This window comes from Colletes gigas, unplaced genomic scaffold, assembly GCF_013123115.1.
Source record: "Colletes gigas isolate AHSC1104 unplaced genomic scaffold, ASM1312311v1 Colletes_gigas_Sc00001, whole genome shotgun sequence".
Lineage (NCBI taxonomy): Eukaryota > Metazoa > Arthropoda > Insecta > Hymenoptera > Colletidae > Colletes > Colletes gigas.
This window is the reverse complement of record NW_025106630.1, coordinates 6,419,731-6,431,884: the sequence shown is the minus strand read 5'-3', so window position 1 is coordinate 6,431,884 and position 12,154 is coordinate 6,419,731. Positions and strand designations below refer to the sequence as shown.

Here is a 12,154-nt window from a genome sequence, read left to right as displayed (position 1 = left end):
ATATCTTTCGAACGATGATTAGGTTATTCTATTTTCAAAGTCGATTTATTATTAATATTAGTAATACTCGTAGTAATTTATATAGCACTAAATATATGTTCTGTTATAAGCATATTAAATACTAAAGATTTTTAGCCGTACAAAATGGATTTTCTTTATTTTAGGATTTCAATATTATACTTTTATTATTAAATCGTTTAGGTGATATTTAAATAGTCAGTTCATTTTTTTTATATTCCTTCCTACGTTTATTCAATATTTCGCGATTATCCAAATTTTTCTCTTAACCACATAATCAAAAATATTGCTATACGATTCATAGTAATCAATGATTTCACATGTATATGTATATAAGACTCTTCGAACCTGGAATGCCTGGAAGATAAGATTTTTCGTTAAGTGTTGCTAATTGATAATATGTTTCGTATATAGTTCAGAGGTATACACTTTTATGTACTCACGCATACGTAATATACATATGCAGATAGCACATATTATCATCAGAAAATTATTCATATCACATGTGTACCACCAGGTCTGAAAGGGTTAAAAACATTTTCGAAAGTGAATAAAAGAGCAATTGAATCTCATCGTTTTATTGTGAATTAGCAAAATAAGTATTTGTAAATAATATAATAGAATTTGAAAAAATTTGTGTAATTATAGGATACTAATATTTTGAGAAAAAAAATATGTAAGTTATATTGTACAATTTAAGAAGAATATATTCTGTGTGGCTCATGATGATTAATATGAATTTTTTGCATTCAAATTTATTATTAGACATATCTATACATAAATATGGCAGAATACAATTTCAAAATGGATAAAATTGGTTTCATTGGTGGTGGAAATATGGCTAGTGCTATTGGTGCTGGTTTAATTCGCAAAGGTAATTAAGCTTAATTTCATCTTGGAAATTATAAATGTGATAATTATTTTGAATCAATGCAATTGTTTTTTTTGTACAGGTATATTAAATCCAGACAATGTTTGGGTTTCTGCTCGTACAAGTAAAACACTGAAGTTTTGGAATGATTTGGGTGCTCATGCCACATTGAAAAATGGGGAAGTATTTGATAATTGTAATATCATATTTTTAACTGTAAAACCACAAATACTTAATGATGCACTTGATGATCTGAAATTAACAATGTCATCCAAGCCTGCTGAGCCAATTTTTGTCTCTGTTCTTGTGGGCATTTCATTAGATACATTGGCTGATGTAAGAACAGAAAAAAAAATTGATATAATTATGAGTGTATAGGAGTAAATAGAAATCACATGTTGAAATATTTTCAGAAACTCAAGCATATTGTTGAACATCCTAAGATAATTAGATGTTTGCCTAATACTCCATTGCTGATTGGTGAAGGAATAACAAGTGAATAAAAATTTTTTATAAATTTAAATGATCCTTTAATTTTGTTGCAAAGTATATATGTACATGAAAATATATTATAATGTTTTTATATTATAGTATATTGTTCTAAGAACTCAACTATTGAAGAGACAAATATGATAAAAGCATTACTGTCACATATTGGAATAGCTGAAGCTGTTCCTGAATCTCTTATGAATGCTATAGGTGGCCTTTCAGGTTCTGGTCCTGCATATGTAAGTACTTACAACTCAGTATTTTAACTATTTTTTAAGCATGTAAAATATCTAAAACAAATTTTTCAGGCTTATCTTATTATAGAAGCATTGGCAGATGGTGCTGTAATGATGGGTGTTCCAAGACTTATGGCAACAAAATTTGCAGCTCAAGTATTAGTTGGAGCTGGCAAAATGGTATTAGAAACAGGTAAGAATCCTGGTCAATTAAAGGATGAAGTATGCTCTCCAGGAGGGACGACCATTACAGGAATTCATGCCATGGAATGTGGTCAAGTTAGGTAAGATATCAATAGAAAAAATGTTTATATTTATTATACTACAGGTATCGCTCGAGTTACGCGGTTAATTGGTTCCGCGTAAGTCGAGACTCAAAATTAGTTTCTGAAATATTCTGAAATATATACAAACTATTGTGAAAAATCGCGTAACTCGAGGGATACCTGTATATAATATTTTTATTTATTGTATTTGCAGAGCTTCTATGATGAATGCAGTACAAGCTGCAGTAAAGAAATCAAACGAATTTACTTCCGCTATAGGTAAATAATACAAAAAGATAATAAAACAGTAGTGGAATATTCAAACACTTTTGTCATAGTTCTAATTTATTTTTACGTACAGAATAATGTAATTGTAACAATAATATGAGAAACAGCCATTATGTTAAATATTTTACATCTTATATTGTGTGCTTATCTACATATTTTACATAAAAGTATTATGTTTTTGAATACTCTACGCAACGGGAAGGATCTGTGGGATAGTACTCTTGACATTTAGTCATTAATCTTTTTAACGCCTGAATATATTTTCTTTGAGTTTCGTCGTTCATTACGTGTGCAACATTCTTGGAGAAGATTTTTTCTCTTCCAGTACGTGCGTGAATACCAACCATAGTTACTCCAATAGGCCATGGCGAATTTCCTATAGCCATTTGTAAATACGCATCACTCGCCTAAAATAAATTATTTTTATTAGACATGTACTGAAGTCATGTAATGTATCAAATTTGTGTACTTACCAATATATAATTGCGTTCAAGTAAATGTTTTACAATATCAGTTAAACTGTCAGTAATATCCTCTGGCAGAGATTTATTTTTTAATTTTCTAAGAAGAGGTTTCAAATATTCTCGTGTTTGCGCGTAAGTGGCGCTAGCCATTTTCCCTCTGGTACTCATTTTTTCAGCAGTACTTCTACTATTTAATTGATTGCCCCACATTTGCACTAAGAATTGTATGAATTGTGTAATGACATTTAAATCAAAATCTCTATCGCCTTTATTCAATTTAACAGACATCTTCTGTAAATCTTCGTAAGTAACGCCTTCGTCTGGTACATTTACGTCTCCTTTTCCATTTCGATCTTGTGGTTTTGAAGAAGATAATATTTCATTCAAATATGCTTGATCTACTTGTTCCATAGCTTCTTGAAAATCATTTCTAAACCCCTTTAATTTAGAATGCATTTTATAGAATAAAAAGATTGCTTTCATAATACTGTAGTGCCCATTTAAGCGTCCGCGCTCGGGACCGGCCGCGGTCATTTTAGTGGGCATGGTTACTTCTCAGAATTCAACGGAGATAAGGAAAGAGCATAAGTGCGAGTGGGATACAATAACTGGCACCCGAAACCATGTATCGATAACGACTGGTGTCAAGTTACACTCGACACGCTCGATGTTCGAAGCCGCTTGACCGCGGACACTTAAGTGGGCATTACTGCATTTTGCAAATTACAAAAACAACAGTTTTACCTTGTTTACTTCGGGTTCTAGAATTTCACATTTTCTTAATCGTTTAAATGCCTCTATTTCTGATTCTCCAAACAATAATATAGGTTCACTTCTTTCGCGTAATCTTCTAATGACTTCATGTCTAGGTAACATTAAATGTTCGGGGCTACCATCTGTTATACATTCTTCTTGCTGTTGAGTTGCATTAACTTTAACATCTTCGTCATTAGTCTTTTGTATTTCTTTTGCTTCTTTATCCTTTGATATCAACTCTCCCCTTTTAAAATACTTTCTGTTATTTTGCTGCAACATTGACAAAATTTAATTAGTTAGAGGAATATACAATACGAAGATATGATAGAATTGTATAAATTACCAGAATGTTGCTTTCCTCCAATTGCTTGCGTTTTCTCATTATTTCTGCCTTTAGAATATCCATTTTTAAAAACACAAAGACCGAATAATAATTTACTTTAAATACGCACGAAGAAAATAATTTGTGTACACATACTATACAGTTAATAATTTAATGTCATAAAATTAATTAATATTGTATAGAACAACATGTTTGAATAACAAATATTTTATGTGTGTTGTATAATGTCAATGGCATATTAAAATTATAAAGCAAATAGCTACATATTCATTACTTTTAACGTATTAGTTAAGGTTATGTGTATATTATTGCGATAGTACAATTTGGTGCAAGCACAAACAAGGTATAGAATTGGACGTTGCCAAGGAATGCTGTTTCATATCATGCAATTGAGGTTTTACACACCTCCTTCATATAGTGGTTGCTACATGAAGACACGCTTTTATATGCCGCGTAATTTAGTGCGCATGTCGATCGCGCAAGTCTTACGCGTAGAAGTTTAGTAAGAAACGGCGACGCAGTCACGTCAGGTTAGTTTGTCCCTTAGTCTTAGTTCACGCCGTGGAAGATTGAGATTGTATCCCGTGGAATATTTTATTATTATAGTTAAGTACGTAGTTTTCTTGAATTTAACTGTAGTAATTCTCGTTAGTTCTCCTACAATTATTTCGTGGGGAAATACCTAAAATATAGTATTAATCCCTATATTACTATATTCGTGTCACCATCACGTTATTGGTTGAGACTACATATTCAGACCAAAAAGGATTAGATCCAGTGGAAGGTATGCATACGTAGGGACTTCTACTCCCGTTTAATCGTTCCGCCGGAAGTTCACTTCTGTTAGCTTTTCAATTTGAATATGTAGCGAACGTTCTTTTCTTTTCTTTTAAATAAAAATATTTGCAAAGCATTCTTAGTAGTATTTGATAAATGGGGTTAAAATATAACCATGTAATCTATTACCACAACAGATTTATTTTGTAATACATACATTAATATTAAATGCATGAAATGAAAACAAATAATATGAATGTTTCAAAAAATATTTATAATATTCTTCAAAAGATACCAATCGAATGAGCAAGGCCTGCATATATGTGTAATGTTGTAGCACCCATGACAAAAGTAGTAATAGCTTTAACAATAAGTGTTACAGATGGGCAAGTTAGGAAAAGCATCGTGAAGAAATCTAAAATTAATGGTCTGTAGACAGTAAGCACAAGCATGCTAACTACTACAGGGACTAAACCTCGTTTTAAATCGTGTCGCGACCATAACCACACAAGTGTTGCTGTGGTTATATGTTGTACCTAAACATAGTGAAAATTAAATATTGAAAATAGAGCATTTTTTATAGAATACTAATGTTATGGTACTTACTAAATTAATATTAGATTCGAGACTTTTTTGAATGTATTTCCAGTCAAATTCTGCACCTCTTGCTCCGACCCATAGCAGAAGAAATCTGGTGAGGAGTACTTCAGCGCCTGCCCATCCGATTCCAGCAGTTAAAACTTTTGCATGTCCTTTACCAGGTATACTGTTCAATACTAATAATATTCCTACTAAATCAGCTAAATCTATGGAAGTCTTTAAAAATTCCTAGAAAATTTTTTTCTGTATTAAATACATGTGGCGATAATACTTTTGTTATAACATAGACATATTCACTTAAATACGTACGCCTACTATGTCGAAATCTTCTTCTCCTACATTGTCAGCTGTAGGAAAGAAGGTAGCAAGCGCTAGCATTTTTACTAGTTGTGTAAAAATATAAATACCTCCAGCTTGAATACATTTCCAGAATGCACCATATTCAGATCTGAAAATTTGTACCACGTTTTTGAAAAATTACATTTATATCATAATTACTTAAAAATTTCGGTTATTGTTACAATTAACCGTTCAATATTATCATGAATTACTACGAAGTAAAATCTATAATGTGAAAATAAATTTAATAGGACGTATAACCACAACTATAGTTAGGTTAGAAAGAAATCAAATATACTTACAAGCCTGAATACTTGTAGGTAAGATAATATGGAACATAAACCAGAGCTAAACAATTTCCAAAATGATATAACGTCATTTTTTTAGTAATATTATATTAGTTTAATTTGCATATCATTCACTGTCTACTAGCAGACAGCTCATAATTGTACACATCGGACAAAGGTTAGAATCAACTTTACGTTAGTATCTTTTGTAAGTAATCGTCGATAAAGAAAAGCTTTTTATTTTATTGTAACAAAAACTAAATTGCAGAGAACAATATTTTATTGTTTTATAATGGAAAAGGAAACAGTATCTAAAATATTATTTGATTCCAAAAACTTAGTAGTTATTTTTATTTTTATATGATTTGTGATACAAAATTTGGACAATATATTGTACGTATATGGATAATAACGAATAATTAATAAATAATTTCTATAAGGTATATTAAAAGTGTACATAGCATGGTATCGATTTATAAACGATTTAATATTTATGTGGAAAATTATTGAATATCATCCACTTTTTCAATATATTTCGTTTTTAAGGTTATGTTCTACTTTTGTTTTGAGTGAGGTTACCTTTACGTATTATATTACTTAAAATTCTAAGAAATATTATATTTTATCTCTAGTAAATGTTATCTTAGAAAACATTTATTTTTCTGTAGGTTAATAATTTTTTAGGTATCATATGAATATATATAAATCGTATTATTTATATTATACTAATTGTAAACAGTTGAACTATTTTGTCGTGTATAGCAAATTTATCGTTTTTATAGCATTTGTAATGTGTAGATAGAACCCCATATGGTCCAACATTTTTTTCTGTTACATTAAGTCACCCTTTAGTCCCTTATATTTTAACCCCTTTGAAAGGGGTACCAATCACCCCTTTGATCCCAAAAAGGGGTAGCTGTTAAAAAAGGGTGTTGCAGTTGGAAAAATATTGACTATCCGTTTTTAATGTTTTATATTTCTGGTAGTGCTTGTTTTTTGATAAATAAATTCATGATTTTATAAGATCTTATAAAATACATGATCATATATTTTTAATAAATTTACAAAAATTTCCTAAAAATGAGAAGAAAAATATACTTTTTAGAGTGCAGTTGCATTTTGGTCATTTCTTTTCCTGGTATGCACGTAGAACTTATAGGACACACCCCTTTAGATGTAGGGTTTAGAATATTCTAACGGAGCATGCTCCGTCTTTGTATCATCTCAGTCTGTTTTATAAAACGTATTGACCCTTTTCAGCATTGGTGATGGAAGATACGCTCCCTTCCCTTTTTCCCATTTAGAATTGGTAGGGTACACCCCTTTTAGTAGGAGTTAGAATATTCCAACGGAGCATGCTCCGTCTCATAGTTGCCACAGTCTGTTTTACAAAAGCTGTTGTCCCTTTCCAACATTTGTGTTGGAGAACGTAGCTCCAGGGGTTGGCTGATACTTCTCTACGATTGGTTGGAGATATATTAGGTATACCCTGACGTAGCTGTTCTCCGTAGGAAGTAAAGAAGGGAACATCAGTTCAGCTGGGGCTGTCGTTGAATCTACTTCACAGTGTTCTAAAAACCATTGTATAGTGATGTGAAACACTTGTGAATATGTGCAAATTTATACACAAGATAATTAAATGTGAATGTGAGAATAACAGGTTCATATATAGTTTTCTCAGTTTATATAAAAACAGTTCAGTTATATTAAACAATATAAAACAAGTTAGCAACAAGTAACAAATGCAAAATATTTGTTTTTATGGTACATGTATGCAAATAAAGTGGAAGCAGGCCATCAATTTAATTTAATATTTTAATGTTTGTAATATGTTGAAGTGCTATTCATGCGTATAAGTAAGGACATTTACATTAATTATCTTGTATGTAAATACGACTTTCGTACGTTTTAGTTTAATTTTATTTATTATATTTTTTTTGTAAAATAAATAGAACAGAAAAATGTGTGCTAAAAATGGATATAATTATTTCTTCGATATTAAACTTGATAAGTTTGGATAAGGCATTAAATAATTAAACAAAGTTAATATCAAAAATAAATAACAGATCATCATAAATATCAGTGACGTTCAAGAATGCAGTATTGACGTAGTTAAAAGAGTGAGTTTGCAAATATTTAATAGAAGAATTGTTCGTGTAAGTTTAATAGCATATTGACTTCAATGTTGCATGTTTAAAAACAATAGCTCGTATTGAGAATATAGATCGTATGTCATTCCAGTTCAATGGGTACCCGTAGGAGGGCGCCACCATTGATTTACCCTTTTGTGCTCTGTAATGCGGTGTTGTGTTTGATGGCAAGGTAAATTCAGCGATTTATAATACAATCACTTTCAAATGACGTCAAGTACAGTGATTTATATTAGCAGAATTAGTAACATTCAGAGTCAATTCGTCTTAATATGTGCAGCATATTTTTCAACGCTATTTTTTGTACAAACTGCTAATTATAATTAATATTTAAGGATCTGTTTCAATTTATCGTACGATTTGTGATCTAGTGTAAAATCTCATATAAATAAATTCTACTGTGTACTATGCGAATCTACACATTAAAATAACTAAAAAATGTCCTACGTACTAACTAATCGAATTTCCTACCGTGGTACATGAAGCAATAATTTTTGAAGCTCATTCCGTAAAAAGTCAAGATAAACAGTCCCATTTAGTCTAGTTGAGAGAAAGATTGTCTTCTACAATCCCTCTTTATACATTAACAAACTGTTGTTGGTATCCTGTGTACCAACATTTTCATAGGACTCAATTTCTTAAGTACATTTACAAGTATTTCTGTATTTTCGATTTACTTTTGTACGGAGAATAATCTCTACCACGATTTTGTATAATATCGTTTTCTTAAACACTCACAAACGATTATGACCGACGGCGAGCCTGGAAACGGTTCCTTCCTCGAAAATTGTCCGCTTAAATTGCCCTTGCGCAAGGTTTACTCTAGTAATGCATCGGGTTAAAGGGATCGTCCGAGTTCAAAGAGATCGTCGTCTGTCGGTTTGCTCGGGATTCGCGTCCGAGGGTAGAAATCCTAAGGGCAACGATATATACCGTCTCCCTCTCGCGCCCTTGTAAATCCACGATATATCGTTTGCGATAGAGGGCCTCCTTTCCCGTTTCTCGATCGAGTTGCACGCTCAGCAAAGCCGTGTTTGCATTTCCTTCTCCAGGGAGGATGGAAAGGGAGAGAAGGAGAAAGAGAAAGAGTCGTACGTTCGGGGTCGGTGCGCAATTTCGAAAAGCCGATTTCAATTCCGTTTCCTTTTACACGGGAGAAAAGAAAGAAATCTCGAGTGCGAGCCTCCGACCGGGATGGGCTGAACGGCCACCCGGGATTACGGGAATCGCGTGGACGGGGCTGGAAACACGTGCGAAAATCCCAAATCCTGACGTCTCTGCCCTTTGCATCGATCGTTCTTCTTCTCCCTTCCCGGTCGTTTTCCCCACCCTTACGTACGGAAAGACTTCGCGTGCTTCGTCTGCGTTCGCGATGCAAGCAATGTCCCTGCGTTCTTTCTTGATATTGTGCGAAACCATCGAACCAATCGTGCTTTATTTAGTTTCCCTTCGCGGACGTATTGGGTTCGGGCAGTTTCTCTTCTTTTATTTTTTCAACGAAAAAAGAAAACGACAAATCGATCAATAATATCAGGGGTATGTAAATGTTTAACAGGTCATTTCTCTATCAGTAACTTGAAAGTAACTGTAGTAAAGAAAAAGTTTGCGTATTGTAATTGTAATCAGGCTTGCAAAACTTTTACGAAATCTTAATAATCTCGACATTGTTCGCCTTATTCTTTCGTGGAATAGACTTCTCCAGCAAATCCGTGTTCTTTAAGGAACTAACATCACGGCGGTGTATAACGATGAGGTTCGTTTCCGGTTCCGGTCTTCATGATTTTCGCCCCGTCGACTCCATTCTTCCGCGTGCTACCTTCGCGCGTCCCTTTCACAGCCTCCATCCACGCTAGATTTTTCGTGTCTTTGTGCCGATTCTGAAATCCGGTCCACGAAAAATTCTCGCGATATTTTACCCTCCCTTATTTCAACGTTTATTTTTACAAGATTTTCCATTCAGATTTTGTTTTGATGATTTTCAAAAATGTACCATCCCTCGAGGCGAATTTCGTTCGAAACTTGCTACGCGAATCGATCAAATACCTTCTCGAAACCTTTTCGAGGAAAAAGGCGAGAAATTCGTCGAAGCTGTTTGTTTCAGCGGGTCCCGAAAGGGTCTCTAGTGTTTTTCATTCCTCGTGTGCAGCGCATAAACACATTTTTATATGACACAGGAGTTGATGTATCTTCCCCTTTCCGGGAGCGCCACCGGAAGGAATAACGCCCTTTGTCCTGGACGCTGGACGTCGTCGTTGATATTCCGTGGGCGTCTCGGTCCTTCTGGGACAGCCTCGCCACCCTCTTTCTCCTGCTCTTCCTCTTTTCCATCCGCAGTCTTCCACGCGTTCGAGGAAGGCGCGTGAAAATAGCAATTCGTGATACTGGCTTAAGGGAGGATCCCGTTCCACGCTCTTTGGAACAAGGTTTTCGGGAATTTACAAAAACATCCAGCTCGAGATCAAATGCAATCGCGGTGGTTGTCTTTCGCGACATAAAATATTATGTTCAATGGACGGAAGGCAGAGACGTGGTATCGATCTGTTTTGTATAGTAGACTAGAAGTGGCAAGAGATTGTATTCTATTCCTTTGTTCGAGGGTTTCGGGTTACCCCCGCGTTCGAGAAGCGAACGTCTGCCTTTCGAAAATTGTTACAACGAGACAGAAGATTCGAAATCACCGTCACGAAACGAGGACCCGTTCCCCTTGGATCGTCCATGGGGCACGCGGACGTTAAAATTTCCCTGGTCCGTCGTTAAATATTATTCAAGAATGCTTTTAGCATTCGAGATATCGCGGTGGCTGGTGGGAGCTCCGGTTATCGATATGACCGCGTGATTCGAGTCTAAGGACTGTCCTTAAGTGTGTCGTAAACGAAGGGAGGAAGCGAGAGAGCGAGGGGGTAGAGAATGGAATCAAGAGAGGAGGCCGAGTTACCTCTTTACTTTGTAAGGGTGCCTCGCGCTCCGCGAGCCGTGGGCCTCGGCCAATAAAAATTTTACAGCCTCCGTAATGAATGCAAGAAATAATTATCTCATGAATACATTAGTTTTAGTATCCCCCGACACGGACACGGACCGTAAAAGCGGCATTGGATGTGTATCTCCTGGCCCACGATTTCCAGTGCGTGCTCACTTGCCTACGATCCTTTAATCGTTAGCCTTTCTTTCCCCTTTTTCTCCCCGTTCGGTTCCGTTTCGCCTCGACCGCCATTAGCACCACCTCGAAGAAAACGCGAGCCGCTGGGTGTCCGCTTTCGTACGGCGCGCGTGTCGTTCCTGTCGTTTATTTGTAACAATTATGACGTCTATTTCGATCCGCGTCTCATCCTCCCTCGGCCGCCATTAAGTCGCTCTCGAATCGTTTGCGCGTTTCAAAAACTGTTCAGATCCTAGAAACACCGTGCCACGAATCGTCGCGTTAAAAACCAACGTGGCACAGGGGGGGCGGTTCGTCGACCCAGTATTGGATAAAAATATACCATAATAATCCAATAATCGATATTTTTCTTTTCGAAAGGCTGCCGTGAAACGTATAGCGGTAAACTGTGGCGTCGTTTACGAACTTCCAACCCCCCATGAAAACAAAAACCGATCGTAGCAACGTTAACCAACGACCTCGTGATGTAGACAGATCACGGTAGTAGGGGTGTGTTTGCGGAAGAGGTGGGATGTTCGTTTGGCCATATCAGTGGAAATCCTTTATGTGAATACCGTAGGGGGGGAGGGAGGTGGAGAGAGGGACAGGCGAAGACTAACGTTAGTCGGCAGGAAAGGGGTGCATCGGTGGATGGCGGTGTAGAGTGATTGATCGTCGCCTCGCGACACCCCCGTGTTCTCGTAGAGTGGATAAAGGGGTGGAAAAAGGAGTGGAAACCCTTTCACGCTTTCACGGATCAGTCACGGGATCACGTTCTCAACCCCGCACCGTTCGTCTGGCCCCTGGTACACGGGACATGCATCACCCTGCCGTCCACCCCCGCGTCCCTTCCCACGGACTTCAGCGTTTGCTCGTCGGCGTCGCGAGATCGAATCTGCAAAGTTAGCGCGGCTGAAAAAGAGATATGATGACTTTTCTTCTCGACGGGGGATAATGGGAATCAGCGGTTGGTGCACGGAAGCCATCAACCAGCTTTGACGTCCTGTTGCCTGGGGAATTTGTTTCGCGTACCACGGACCAACCACCAACGAATAGTACTACTTTTCAAAAGCAACGTGGAGCTTCTTCGTACGAAATATTTACAATTATTTTCATCCTGGAAAGATCTGTGAA

General features: G+C 35.9%; 3 protein-coding genes across 3 annotated transcripts; 1 reads left to right on the top strand and 2 right to left on the bottom strand.

Annotated features, from left to right (window-relative positions):
• Positions 1–95: 95 nt before the first annotated feature.
• On the top strand, positions 96–2,313 carry LOC122395443 (pyrroline-5-carboxylate reductase 2). The gene is made up of 7 exons (XM_043393029.1): positions 96–694; positions 784–892; positions 972–1,225; positions 1,303–1,384; positions 1,481–1,617; positions 1,687–1,898; positions 2,095–2,313. Exons 2-7 carry the CDS (start codon positions 802–804, stop codon positions 2,165–2,167), a joined length of 849 nt encoding a protein of 282 aa, XP_043248964.1. The 5' UTR covers positions 96–694; positions 784–801; the 3' UTR covers positions 2,168–2,313.
• Positions 2,192–4,052, bottom strand: LOC122395417 (pre-mRNA-splicing factor 18). Its single transcript, XM_043392976.1, has 4 exons — positions 3,732–4,052; positions 3,377–3,658; positions 2,642–3,070; positions 2,192–2,575 (listed from the first exon to the last, which is right to left on the bottom strand). The coding sequence occupies exons 1-4, from the start codon at positions 3,792–3,794 to the stop codon at positions 2,339–2,341; spliced, it is 1,011 nt and encodes a 336-aa protein (XP_043248911.1). The 5' UTR covers positions 3,795–4,052; the 3' UTR covers positions 2,192–2,338.
• A 740-nt stretch (positions 4,053–4,792) lies between these two features.
• LOC122395453 (transmembrane protein 147) lies at positions 4,793–5,896 on the bottom strand. Its single transcript, XM_043393057.1, has 4 exons — positions 5,750–5,896; positions 5,418–5,556; positions 5,115–5,336; positions 4,793–5,044 (listed from the first exon to the last, which is right to left on the bottom strand). The coding sequence occupies exons 1-4, from the start codon at positions 5,824–5,826 to the stop codon at positions 4,793–4,795; spliced, it is 690 nt and encodes a 229-aa protein (XP_043248992.1). The 5' UTR covers positions 5,827–5,896.
• Positions 5,897–12,154: the final 6,258 nt, after the last annotated feature.

Coding starts and splice junctions, on each gene's coding strand:
- LOC122395443 (XM_043393029.1), top strand. CDS start 802: ATGGCAGAATACAATTTCAAAATGGATAAAATTGGTTTCATTGGTGGT. Junction 893..971: donor TGCTGGTTTAATTCGCAAAG/GTAATTAAGCTT, acceptor TTTTTTGTACAG/GTATATTAAATCCAGACAAT. Junction 1,618..1,686: donor CAGGTTCTGGTCCTGCATAT/GTAAGTACTTAC, acceptor CAAATTTTTCAG/GCTTATCTTATTATAGAAGC.
- LOC122395417 (XM_043392976.1), bottom strand. CDS start 3,794: ATGGATATTCTAAAGGCAGAAATAATGAGAAAACGCAAGCAATTGGAG. Junction 3,659..3,731: donor TGGAGGAAAGCAACATTCTG/GTAATTTATACA, acceptor TCAATGTTGCAG/CAAAATAACAGAAAGTATTT. Junction 2,576..2,641: donor TTGAACGCAATTATATATTG/GTAAGTACACAA, acceptor AATTTATTTTAG/GCGAGTGATGCGTATTTACA.
- LOC122395453 (XM_043393057.1), bottom strand. CDS start 5,826: ATGACGTTATATCATTTTGGAAATTGTTTAGCTCTGGTTTATGTTCCA. Junction 5,557..5,749: donor ACCTACAAGTATTCAGGCTT/GTAAGTATATTT, acceptor ACAAATTTTCAG/ATCTGAATATGGTGCATTCT. Junction 5,337..5,417: donor AAGATTTCGACATAGTAGGC/GTACGTATTTAA, acceptor AAAATTTTCTAG/GAATTTTTAAAGACTTCCAT.